The sequence below is a fragment of the Carlito syrichta genome, unplaced genomic scaffold (assembly GCF_000164805.1).
Source record: "Carlito syrichta isolate Samal-C Ts95f unplaced genomic scaffold, Tarsius_syrichta-2.0.1 Scaffold142902, whole genome shotgun sequence".
NCBI lineage: Eukaryota > Metazoa > Chordata > Mammalia > Primates > Tarsiidae > Carlito > Carlito syrichta.
In genome coordinates this window covers 93,771-106,648 of record NW_007086998.1, presented here as the reverse complement: position 1 = coordinate 106,648, position 12,878 = coordinate 93,771, and the positions used below count along the sequence as shown (strand labels likewise).

Genomic DNA, 12,878 nt, shown 5'->3' with positions numbered 1-12,878 from the left:
TCTCGCTGCCCAGGCGGGTCTCGAACCCACGGCTCAGGCAATCCACTCACCTCAGCCTCCCAAAGCGTGGGATTACAGGCTGAGCCACTGAGCCTGGCAATATTTTATTTTTAAAGAGAGATGCTGGTTTACAGATCTAAAAAGCAGTTTTGAAGATGCTTATGGATTTATTTGCTGTGCAGTTAAGAGTTTTGGTAAAAGCACCTTTTTTCCCATCGGCTGTGGCGAGGGCTTCTCCTAGTTTCTCTCTTGGCTGACGACTGCCTGTGGGGATCCTGTGGGAATTGGCATCCCCTTATTTTCAGGTCATAGCCAACTCTGGTGACATGCCCCCTGCGGCGGCTGGGATGGCAGATGGTGTGCACCTCCTTGGGTTTTCCGACGAGATCCTCCTGCACATCCTGGTCCACGTCCCCAGCACGGACCTGATTCTGAATGTCCGGCGCACCTGCCGGAAGCTGGCGGCCCTGTGTCTTGACAAGAGCCTGGTCCACACGGTGCTGCTGCAGAAGGACTATCAGGTGAGTGGCGTGGGCGGGGTTTGGGCAGCCTTGAGGACGTTCTAGGAGGCGCGCGCTCAGTCTTGGCTGGGCCGCTCCGAAGCGTGTTTGTGGCAAAAGCCAGGGCCAAGGGAATGTGGGCGGCATGCGGCCGCGGTGCAGGGCCCAGTTACATGAGTGGACGTTATCCTGGGAGGGCCCCTGGGGGCTCGGGCACAGGGGTCAGTTGGAGGCTACTTTCTGGGGGGTACCTTGGAGTGTAATTTCCAGGTCACAGGACGGGCCTTGGAAGTTTCTTTGTTTTTTGTTTTTTTTTTGAGTTGGAGTCTCACTCTGTCACCCATACTGGAGTGCAGTGGCCGCTCCTGGCCACTGCAGCCTCGACCTGCCGGGCTCCGGCGATCTTTCCGCCTCAGCCTTCCAAGTAGCTAGAACTACAGTCATACACTACCACGCCTGGCTGATTTTTTGATTTATTGTAGAGATGAGGTCTTGCCCAGTTGCCCAGGCGGGTCTCGAACCCGCGGGCTCAGGCAATCCACTCACCTCAGCCTCCCAAAGGCGTGGGATCACAGGCTGAGCCACCAAGCCTGGCTGGAAGTTTCTTTGTTTTATTTTTTTATTTCCTGAGTCGGGGTCTCACTCCATTGCCCAGGCTGGAATACAGTGGCATGGTCGTAGCTCACTGCAGCCTCCACCTCCTGAGCTCAGGTGATCCTTCCACCTCAGCCTCCCGAGTAGCTTGGAGCAGGTGCATGCCACCATGCCTGGCTAAATTGGATTTTTTTTTTTTGAGTCAGAGTTTCACTCTGTCACCCAGGCTGGAGTATATAGTGGTACACTCACAGCCACCACAACCTCGACCTCAGGCAATCTTTCCGCCTCGGCCTTCTAAATAGCTGGAACTACAGGTGTGTGCCACAACGCCCAGATAAATTTTTTTTTTTTAACTTATTGTAGAGATGAGGTCTCACCAAGTTGCTTGGGCTGGTCTCGAATCCCTGGGCTCAGGCAATCCTCTCACCTCTGCTTCCCAAAGTGTTGGGGTTACAGGCATAAGTCACCACGCCTGACTTAACTTTTTGATTTGTTGTAGAGATAGGGGTCTCACCAAGTTGCCCAGGCTGGTCTTGAACCTGTTGACTCAGTCCTCTTACCTTTGCTTCCCAAAGTGCTGGGATTATAGGTATGAGCCACTGCGCCCAGCCGAAATTTGATTTTTTTTTTTTTTTTGAGTTGGAGTCACTCTGTCAACCAGGCTGGAGGGCAGGGGCCGCTCCCGGCCACTGCAGCCTCGACCTGCTGGGTTAGGGCCTCGGGGGGTGGGGTGACAGAGGCATGCCTGGCTAGGGCCAGGGCCAGGCCCAGCTGGGCTACACGCGCTTGTGGAGCAGTCCGATAAGCATAATGGACTCCAGCAGGGCTGGCGCCTGATGTCTTGAGGCTGCCGAGGCTGCAGACACCCTCCTATCCTTGGTTCCCCATCAACAAGCTGGTGGGGATGCAAGGGAGAGACAGACCCTGCCCTGGGAGCCCCAGAGACCATACCAGCAGAGCAGCCATCGCGGGGTAGGGGCAGCCAAGTCCCGAGGGTGGCTGACCCACGGTCGCAGATGCTCTTGTTGGGTGGCGCCCCCTGGAGGAGGGTGTCTCGATCCCAGAGCGTCCCCGGGGGCCCTTGGGTTTCAGGGGCCACCCCCCAGCAAGCTGGGCTGGTTGAAGGTGGACACCTGGGACACAAGGTCGGTGGGGTGTCAGAGGGGCAAGTAGGAGGTGGGCGGCTGCCTCCAGAGTGGGGAGGCCCTGTGTCCTCCGCTGGGCGACCCCCTGGAGCCTGGGGTATCCTGCAGTAAGTGAAGGGGCCAGGCCCTAGGCTCTGGGGAGACTGTTGGGGGCCCCTGACTCTCCCTTGGGAAGGCTCCTGCTTCATTCCCGTGGGCCGGGGAGGGAGAGGAACGGCCACACAGGCCTCCAGAGAGGGCAGGGCTGGCGCAGGTGCTGCCTCCTCCCCACTGCACCCTGTGCAGGGAGGAGCTTGGCTGCCCTGGCACTGGCCGGGCAGTCACCCCACCCCCCGAGGCCCCCTCCCTGGGGACCCTTAGCAGGGCCTTGATACTGAAGCCCTCGCTGGGCGGCGGCGGGGGACCGGCCGCGCAGCACATAGGGACCCAGCCCTTGGCGAAGGCTCCGCGTGAGCGCTCGTTCTGCCGGCGCCTGTACTGGGCCGTGTTCTGCAGCCGTAGCGCCTCGGCTGGGGACCTGGCTCATGTCGACGCCCAGTGGTTGCTCCTGGCCTGGGGCTGCGCAGGGTCCTTGGGCACCTTGGAAGGGTCGGGGCGGAGGAAAGTTCGTGGCGGGTGGGGTCTCTCCAACCCCGGGAGTCTTCCGAGGCAAGGGAACACGGCCTGGACCTGACGGATGATCTGAGCCAGCCTCAGCCTGCGGGAGGGTGCAGCTTGAATCACCAAAGCGTTCAGGGCCAAGTCGGTATAGGGGGGCTTGTCGTTCCGCGGGTGTCTCTTCTTCCTCCTCTTGGGGTGCTGGAAGGGCGACTCTGCCTTCAGGGCCCCAGGTGGGAGTCGTTGCAGCCCCCGTGCAGGGAAGGTGGCGTGGAAAGGGGCTGGCCTGGCGAAGGGCTCAGGGCAGTGGGGCAGCGTGGTGAGGCAGGGCTGGGGCCTGAGGTCAGCTTTTTTTTTTGAGTTGGAGTCTCACTCTGTTGCCCAGGCTGGAGGGCAATGGCCGCTCCTGGCCACCGCAAGCTCGACCTGCTGGGCTCCGGCAATCCTTCCACCTCAGCCTTCCGAGTAGCTGGAACTACAGGCGCGCGCTACCACGCCCAGCTAATTTTTGATTTATTGCAGCGATGCGGTCTCACCAAGTTGCCCGGGCGGGTGTCGAACCCGTGGGCTCAGGCAATCCACTCACCTCAGCCTCCCAAAGGCGTGGGATTACAGACTGAGCCACTGGGCCCGGCTTCCATTTCTTTCTTTCTTTCTTTCTTTTTTTTGAGTTGGAGTCTCACTCTGTCACCCAGACTGGAGTGCAGTGGCCGCTCCTGGCCACTGCAGCCTCGACCTACTGGGCTCCAGCAATCCTTCTGCCTCAACCTTCCAAGTAGCTGGAACTACAGGTGCACGCTACCACGCCCAGCTCATTTTTGATTTATTGTAAAGATGAGGTCTCATCATGTTACCCAGGCTGGTCTGAAACCCTTGGGTTCAGGCAATCCTCTTGCCTCGCCCTCCCAAATTGCTGGAATTACAGACATGAGCCACAGCGCCTGGTCCATACCCAACTATTTAAAAACATTTTTTTGTAGAAGCTGGGCAACCTTTGCCATTTTGACAATTTTTAGTATTGTGATTAAACAACATAAAACTTTCCATCTTCACCATTTTTAAGTGCATAATTTGGTGGCATTAAGCACATTCACACAGTTGAGCAGCTGTCGCTACCATTCATCTCCAGAACATTCTCACCACCCTAAGTGGAGTGTCCCTTTCTCCTTTCCCTCTCCCCACAGCCCCCTCTGTGAATGTGCCTGTTCTAGATATTTCGTGTCCCTGGAATTGTGCATTGTTTGCCCTCCTTTGTCTGACTTCATCCCCTGAACCTGCGTGTCTGAGGTTTCTCTGTGTGGCCGCGTGTGGCAGGCCCACATTCCTTTCTGTGGCTGAATCATACTCATCGTGTGGGTAGACCATGGTGTGTCTGCCCATTTGTCTGTTGCTGGACACGTGGGCTCTGTCCCCTCCGGTGCTTCTGGAGAGTGCCACAGTGGGTGGCTCACGGGCATCTGGGAGCGACTCTCCATTCCTTTGGGTGTGTCCCTGGGGTGGCCTTGCTCACGTGAGTGGTAGATTTGGGTTTAGCTTTCTGAGGAGCCCCTGCGTTTTCTGCCACAGCTGCACCGCTCAGGTTCCCGTGTGGTTGGGGACTCTTGACAGCTGGCCCAAGGCCAGTGGGAGGGACGGGAGGGCCGCTTCCGTGGGGGGCTCCTCCACGGGGCTCCCCGTGGCTCTGGTGTGCTGACGGCTGGGGACGCCTGGTGCTTTCAGCCCTCTCCTTCCTCTCGCCCGTCCCTGTCCTGCAGGCCAGCGAGGACAAGGTGAGGCAGCTGGTGAAGGAGGTCGGGCACGAGATCCAGCAGCTGAGCATGGCCGGCTGCTACTGGCTGCCGGGCTCTGCCGTGGAGCACGTGGCCCGCTGCCGCAGCCTGGTGAAGGTCAACCTCTCGGGCTGCCACCTCACCTCCCTGCGCCTCTCCAAGATGCTCTCGGCCCTGCAGCAGCTGCGCTCACTGGCCATCGACGTGAGCCCTGGCTTCGACGCCAGCCACCTGAGCAGCGAGTGCAAGGCCACGCTGAGCCGCGTGCGGGAGCTCAAACAGACGCTGTTCACACCCTCCTACGGGGTGGTGCCCTGCTGCACCAGCCTGGAGAAGCTGCTGCTCTACTTCGAGATCCTGGACCGCACGCGTGAGGGCGCCATCCTCTCGGGCCAGCTCATGGTGGGCCAGAGCAACGTGCCGCACTACCAGAACCTGCGCATCTTCTACGCGCGCCTGGCCCCGGGCTACATCAACCAGGAGGTGGTGCGGCTCTACCTGGCCGTGCTCAGCGACCGCACGCCCGAGAACCTGCACGCCTTCCTCATCTCTGTGCCTGGCAGCTTTGCCGAGAGCGGGGCGACCAAGAACCTGCTGGACTCCATGGCCCGCAACGTGGCGCTGGACGCGCTGCAGTTGCCCCGGTCCTGGCTGAACGGCTCGTCCCTGCTCCAGCACCTGAAGTTCAACAACCCGTTCTACTTCAGCTTCAGCCGTTGCACGCTGTCGGGCGGCCACCTGGTCCAGCAGGTCCTGCAGGGCGGCAAGGACCTGCACAGCCTGGCCAGCCTGAACCTCAGCGGCTGCACGCACTGCCTGTCCCCGGACACGCTGCTCCACAAGGCGGAGGACGACATCGACAGCAGCATCCTGGAGACGCTGGTGGTGTCCTGCTGCAACCTGCGGCACCTCAACCTCTCGGTCGCCCACCACCACAGCCCCGAAGGCCTGGGCCGGCACCTCTGCCAGCTTCTGGCCCGCCTGAGCCACCTGCGCTCCCTCTCCCTGCCCGTCTGCTCTGTCGCCAACGTGGCGCCGCGGGCCGACCGTGCGCCCCCCCAGCCTGTGACGCACGCTGTGCCCTGCGGCTTTGGCAAGAAGGTGCGCATCGGCGTGCAGTCCTGTCCCAGCCCCTTCTCGGGCCAGGCGGGCCCCCAGCCTTCCTCTGTGTTCTGGTCTCTGCTGAAGAACCTGCCCTTCCTGGAGCACCTCGAGCTGATCGGCTCCAGCTTCTTCTCCGCCATGCCGCGCAACGAGCCCGCCATCCGCAACATGCTCCCGCCCTGCAGCCGGGCACAGAACGTTGGGGACTCGGAGGTGGCTGCCATCAGCCAGCTGGCCTTCCTGCGGCACCTGACACTGGCCCAGCTGCCCGGCATGCTGTCGGGCTCTGGGCTGGTCAGCATCGGCCTGCAGTGCCAGCAGCTCCAGTCCCTCTCACTGGCCAACCTGGGCATGATGGGGAAGGTGGTCTACATGCCCGCCCTCTTGGACATGCTGAAGCACTGCAAGCGGCTGAAGGACCTCAGGTGAGGGCCTGTGGTGCCTCCGTGGCCTCTGCTGGCTCTCAGGGAGCCCCTAGAGGCTGGCAGAGGGAAGCGGCTGCAGACCTGCCGAGGCCTACCTGGCGGTGGTGCTCAGAGGTGGGGCGCAGCCTCCAGCGTGCCACTGAGGGGGCAGGGAGGCTCTGGGGACGTGCAGTGGGCCATCTGGCAGAGCCCCGGGGTGCAGGAGGCCAAGAGCTGAGCTCAGTGTGGTCATCGCTATTCCTTTAGCTGAGTGGTTGCTGCACGCGAGGCTCTTGTGCGCAGTCCTGGGTAGTCCTTCTCACAGTCCTGCGAGGGGGTGTGGCTGTCCCCATGCAGCAGAGCTGGTAGGTGGAGGAGGCAGGACTCGAACCCAGGCCTTTCTGACTCACCCGTGGCCTCAGGCAGTCCTCTCACCTCACCTCCCAAAGTGCTGGGACGACGGGCGTGAGCCACCGCACCTGGCCCTGACTGATGTGTCGGAGTTAGGCAAGGGATGCGGGGCCAGGGCTTTCTGGAACAGTGTGCTGCATGTGCAGGAGCCCCAGAGGAAATGCGCCAGAAACCCAGTTGGTTCCGAGGTCCGGGGCCTGGTGGGAGGCTGAGGGAGGGGGGAGAAGGGGCGGGTGAGGGAGGTGCTGGAGGACTTCGCCCCGGAGAGGGGGAGCCGGGGCGGACTGGTTGGAGGAGACGGAGGGTCAGCTCAGGAGGGGACCACAGGCTCCTGGCGGCGATGGGGGTTGGAACACGTGGCAGGGCCCCTCTCAGAGAGGGCGGAGGCGAGACCACACTCCGGGCCGTGTCAGGGCCCCTTAGCGCTTCCGGAGCCAAGCGTGAGATGGAGCTACTGAATTAGGCGGCGAAGTGAAGGGTGTGCTCGCGAGGTCTCAGTATCTAAACAATAAGAATTTGTTAACTTGAGGCTGTGCACAACGGCTCACGCTTGTAATCCCAGCAACGTGGGAGGTGGAAGCAGGAGGCTCGCTTGAGGATAGGAGTCTGAGCATCATGGCATCATAGCAGGACCTTCCCTTTACAAAAAGCTTTAAAGAAAAGCTACTGGGCATGGTGGCGTGCCTGTAGTTCCAGTTGCTTGGGAGACTGAGGCAGGAGGCTCCCTTGAGCCTAGGAGTTTGAGGCTGCAGTGAACTTTGGTTGGGCCCCTGCACACCAGCCTGGGCAACAGAGAAGGACCCTGTCTCTACAGCATCAGCAACAACAAATCGTTTGTCACCTTGAGATGTATTTGAAAATCTTGGCAGATAGATCCAATCTGGAAAGATGACCCAAAATGTAGCGTGGCATTGGCCCTCGGCACTGCCAGGGCTTGAGGGTAGGGAGAAGGCAGGGACAGGGCTTAGGTGGATCTGCTGGGCTCTGAGTCCTCAGCTGGTGGGGTGAACGAGGATGTGAAATTCGTCTTGGCCTAGGGCCACTTGGACACGCGTGGTGTCCCAGCATCACCAGCATTCAGGCTGCCTCTGCTGAGGCCAGACGCCGAGCCTGTCCTCCCCACGGCGGTCCGTGGAAGTGGCTGCTGTCGTCATCCCCGTCTCACACATGAGCCCGTGGACGCTCAGAGGAGGCGGCGAGTCTCACCCAGCAGAGGTCAGGGCTTGCCCTGGGTCCTTGACCCACGCAGAGTGGAGAAGCGGATTTTTTTGGTTTTTTTGAGTCAGAGTCTCACGCTGTGGCCGAGGCTGGAGTGCAGCGGCACACTCAGCGGCCACCCCAGTGCCGACCTGCTGTGCTCATGTGATCCTTCTGCCTCAACCTTCCAAGTAGCTGGAGCCACAGGCACGCTCCACCACACCTGGCTAATTTTTTAAAAATTTTATTGTAGAGATAAGGTCTCATCAAGTTGCCCAAGCTAGTGTCGCACCCTTGGGCTCGGGGAATGCTCTCACCTTGGCCTCCCAAAGTGCTGGAATTATAGGCGTGAGCCACTGTGCCCAGCTGAGAGGTAAACTTTTCAGTCTCCACCCTCCTGCAGAAGACTGTGTGTGGCAGGCGTGAGCGGAAGCGGCAGATGGCTTCGCTGCACACACCTGGAGTTCCCGGAGCCCCACAGCCAGGCAGGCACTGCCCGCAGCCTCCGCCCAGCATAGCCCGGCCAAGGCTTTCTGGGTCTCTACTGGTGTCGGGGCCAGAAGCCCACTGGTGTTCCCAGTGGCAAAGCGATGGCTGGTCGTGTGCAGGTCAGCACATGGAGACGCCGGGCTGCCACAGGGAAGGAAGTTTAATCTTCGGGCTGCCAACGAGGGGTGGGATGATGCCTCCAATCTGTCTCCCCAAGGAGTGCAGGGCTAGCGATTTTAAGAGGTTTGGAGTGGGCTGGGCTCGGTGGCTCAGCCTGTAATCCCGCGCTTTGGGAGGCCGAGGTGAGTGGATTCCCTGAGCCTGCGGGCTTGAGACCCACCTGGACAACTTGGCGAGACCTCATCTCTACAATAAATAAAAAATTAGTCAGGTGTGGTAGCGCGCGCCTGTAGTTCCAGCTACTTGGAAGGCTGAGGCGGAAGGATTGCCGGAGCCCAGTGGGTCGAGGCTGTGGTGGCCGGGAGTGGCCACTGCACTCCAGTCTGGGCGACAGAGTGAGACTCCAACTAATAAAAAAAGAGGTTTGGAGTGGGCTGAGGCACAGGGTTCATCAACTGAGTGCAGAGTGAAGTCACGGGAGAGGGAGAGGAGGAGATTGTGTTCTCGTGCTGGTCCCCTTCCTCTGTGGTGGTCTGAAAAACCTTTTTTTTTTGAGTCGGAGTGTCAATCTGTCGCTCAGACTGGAGTGCAGTGGCATGCTCACAGCCACCGCAGCTTCAACCTCCTGGGCTCTGGCGATCCTGCCGCCTCAGCCTTCCAAGTAGCTGGAACTACAGGCGTGTGCCACCACGGCCAGCTAAGTTGTCTTGATTTATTGTGGAGACGAGTTCTCGCCAAGTTGCCCAGGCTGGTCTTGAGCCCCTGGGCTCAGGTATTCCTCTCACCTCTGCCTCCCAAAGTTCTGGGATTACAGGCTTGAGCCACCGCACCTGACCCTGATAAACATCTTAAGCAATTCTTGAACGAAGCCTTCTGATTCTAATGTCAGAGATTCTGTCTGTAGGAACATGGGCTGCAGACAGCCTGCATCTAGTGCTGTGCGGCTAACAAGGTTACCAGAAGCAGGTCAAAGTGCAGCCTGCTGTGTGCTTCGTTTTAACTGTATTTCTGTCCGGAACCCTGGCTGACCCTGTGAGGATGGCTGCCCCGGGATCTGCTGCTGGAGCAGACACAGAGCCTGGTGGCTGGTAGCGGGAGGACGGTTATTCATGCACCCATCCAGACATCCCAGTTCGGTCCTTGAGAACTGGACTGCTGACTTTTCTAAAGCCCTGTGATTTAGGAATTTGAGTCCAAGTGCATGTGAATTTTGGACTTCCTTTCTGCACTGATGCTGTGCATATCTGATGAGTGGTCTCTGAGCACGCGGTTAGGCCTCTGCGCTGACTTCTGTTTCAGAGACTGTCTGAGCTCTGAGGGGTGCACCTCTCTGCAGCCACCTCTATCCTCCCCCCCTTTTTTAGATTAGAAAATATAGTTTATTTTTGTTTATTTATTTATTTATTTATTTATTTTGAGTTGGATCTTATTCTGTCGCCCAGACTGGAGTGCAGTGGCCGCTCCCGGCCACCGCAGCCTCAACCTGCTGGGCTCTGGGGATCCTTCCACCTCAGCCTTCCAAGTAGCCGGAATTACAGGCATGCACTACCACACCCAGCTGATTTTTTTTATTTATTGTAGAGACGAGGTCTCGCTGCCCAGGCGGGTCTCGAATCCGCAGGCTCAGGCAATCCACTCACCTCAGCCTCCCCAAGGCGCGGGGTTACAGGCTGAGCCACCGAGCCCGGCATTAGTTTATATTAAAAGTAAATTAGAGAGAGAAAGAAAAGGTTCACCTTCCCAAGGTGGGGAGGAGGCCAAAGCCAGGAAGCATGGCGACAGCCCTAGCTCAGAGAGCCCATGGCCACACCAGAGTCTAGCAAGGCAACGGCCCCCTCCCTCTTCTCACTGGTGCATGTCTACCCAGTGGGTCCTCCTGCCTTGTCCCTTCCTGTGCCTCCCTGCCAGTCCTGCAGGAGTGCTGAGGAGTGTGGTCAGTGGGCTGCCCAAGCCTGGAGCTACACTGGGCATACGGACAGCTGTGAGGTCTGCTGTCTCAGTCCTGTTCACGTCCTGTGTCAGGGAACTGAACATTTCCTGAATCCAGAGACCCCAGGTGTGCATTTGGGTTCTAGTAGCGGCAGACTCCAAGCCAAGGTCTCTCCGGGTGTGTCGGTTTCACCATCAGTTCTTGCTTCCTGTTAAGCCATGAGACTGTGTACTTCTTACCTGAACTGCAGCCAGCCCACTTGGTTGTTGTCAGGGAGTGCTTGATAAAGACAGACGACGACAGTGAAGCCGGGCATGGCGAGGTGTGTGCCTATAGTCCCAGCTACTCAGGAGACCAAGGCGGGAGGATGGCTTGAATCCAGGGGGTCTAGACCAGCCCGGGCAACAGAAGGCACACAGTGGACTCCGCTGGGCTGGCCAGCAGTCCCAGCCCAGAGCCCAGGCCAGGGTTGGGCCCAAGGGAGTTGCTTTGGTGTCCTCAGCGCATGGATGTCCTTTAGCCGTGAAGTTAGATGAGTCCACAGATTGGGCGCAGACAAGGAGCGGCCAGGAACAGGAAGCAGAATCAGCAGGGGAGCCAGCAGAGAAGGGGGTGGCGGAGGGGCAGGTGTTCTAGAGGCCAGAGGAGGAGATGGTGGCAGGGGCTTGGGGTAGAGTGGACCTGTGAGCTCGTGTGACCTCTGCCGGGTGATGTCTACGGATGAGTGTGGACACTGCTGTTCCCGCTTCACAGATGAGGAAAGCAAGTTAATGAACTTGACCGTGGCACGCAGCTGGTTTCCTGCCTCATGGGGCAAGCAGCATTTCATGGTCACCGAGTGGCCCTCAGGGTCTGGGAGCGATCTGTGTGTGGCTGGGGAGGCCTGTGGGACTTGGGATAATAGGTTTTGTGGGCCGGCCTGAGAACCTGGCCCCACTCATAATGGCTTCTCTGTGACAAACTCGAGCCAGTGCCCAGCGGCCGCTGAGAACCACGTCTGCTCTGCGCTGGTACTGCCTGTTCAGAACAAACACCGGCTTCTAGAACGCGGCCAGATGGCCCTGTTCCCGTGGATCCCTGCCTTCTGTGGCAGGCCAACCCAGGAAGCTGGAGCGAGAGGAGCAGGTGGTGCTCACTGCCCGTGGGCAGGAGCCGCAGGGAGATGGCCCTCGGAGCTGGGGGGCTGGGACGTGGGGATGTCGATCCCAGGAGGCCTGCCAGGTCCGGCTCCTGCACTTGCTGGCAGAAGGCTCCTGGGAAGGCGGGCCTGGCATCCCAGGCTGGCAGCTTCTGCCACTGCTGCTCTGCCGTGGCCCTAGCTCTGGGCCCGCTCGGGTTCCTGCGAGGAGGGTGGTGGTGCTGAGCAAGTGTCCTGGCGCGGCCTTGCCCAGCTTCAGGTGCGTAGCACGCCTCGGGACCAGAGAGCTGCAAGGAGGGTGGAAGAGGGTGTCTGCTGGCCCCCGCTGAGGGCAGCCCCACCCGTGGGGAGAGCGACAGCCACCCTGGCTGCCATGACCTTGGACGCAGGAGGGCTTGGTCAGCCAAACCCTGGTGCCCTGCCTGGAAGCCGCCTTGGCCTACAGGGGCCCTCCCCAATGGTCTGCGCGTCTTCTCGTGCCCCAGAGCCATGGGGAGACCCACTTCCCCTGCTCCCCTGGGGGTGGGATTTGGCGACAGATCCTCGCTGGCTGGAAGGCTCCCTTACGGGGAGGCTGAGCACACTGGGCACCTTTTCTCATCCTCTGTCCTGCCTGCAGACGCTGCGGGTTACTTGAGTTAGGTCAGCTCCACCGGCTGCCCTAGGTGGTGCGCGGGCCGCAGGAGCCGGGGGAAGGTTGGACCTGCCAGCCCTTTGCCAGGGCAGCACGAGTGCACAGGACACTCCCTATCGCCTGTCCCAAGCACCCGTGACAGGTGACTTCTCCAGGGTAGAAGAATCTGGCACGCTCTGGGGACTTGGATTGTGACCCCGGAGGCTTGAGAAGACCTTCAGCAGGTAACACAGACCTGCACTGCCACCTAGCGACCAAGGGACCATAGCCTGTCCTCACCTGCCGTTTCCATCCCCTGCTGTCTGGAGGGAGCCAGGTGATTTCCGGCTCCAGGCTTAGTGCCGCCAGGAGCACACCTCCAGCTTCCCACTGCCAGGCCTGCAGAGGGATGCTTCCCTTAGGGCTTTGGGATTCAAAATATATGTTAATTAAAACACTTTCTCACCACCTTTGTTTTCCTTGAGTCGAGTCTCACTGTCCAGGCTGGAGTGCAGTGACACGCTACCACTGCAGCCTCGACCTGCTGGACTCAGACAATCCTTCCACCTCAGCCTTCCAAGTAGCTGGAACTACAGGTACATGCCACCACGCCCAGCTAGTTTTTTGATTTATTGTAAAGACGAGGTCTCACCAAGTTGGCCAGGCTGGTCTTGAACTCCTGGGCATAGGCATTTCTCTTGCTTCGGCCTCCCAGAGTGCTGGGATTTTAGGCTGAGCCACTGAGCCCGGCCTTTTCCACTTTTTAAAACATTCTTGTGGCTGGGTACAGTGGCTCTTGTCTGTAATTCCAGCACTTTGGGAGGTGGAGGCAAGAGGATTGCTTGAGCCCACTAGTTCCTTTTT

At 59.5% G+C, this 12,878-nt stretch overlaps 1 protein-coding gene across 2 annotated transcripts in view; it reads left to right on the top strand.

Moving 5' to 3' along the window:
* The first annotated feature begins 309 nt into the window (after nucleotides 1-309).
* Nucleotides 310-12,878, top strand: part of FBXL18 (F-box and leucine rich repeat protein 18) — a 29,175-nt gene continuing 16,606 nt past the window's right edge. For both annotated transcript variants that reach the window (XM_008050011.1, XM_021708550.1), the window contains exons 1-2: nucleotides 310-521; nucleotides 4,594-6,137. In XM_008050011.1, coding sequence (XP_008048202.1) covers nucleotides 327-521; nucleotides 4,594-6,137 — 1,739 coding nt within the window. In that variant the 5' untranslated portion in view covers nucleotides 310-326. The remainder of the gene's footprint in view (nucleotides 522-4,593; nucleotides 6,138-12,878) is intronic.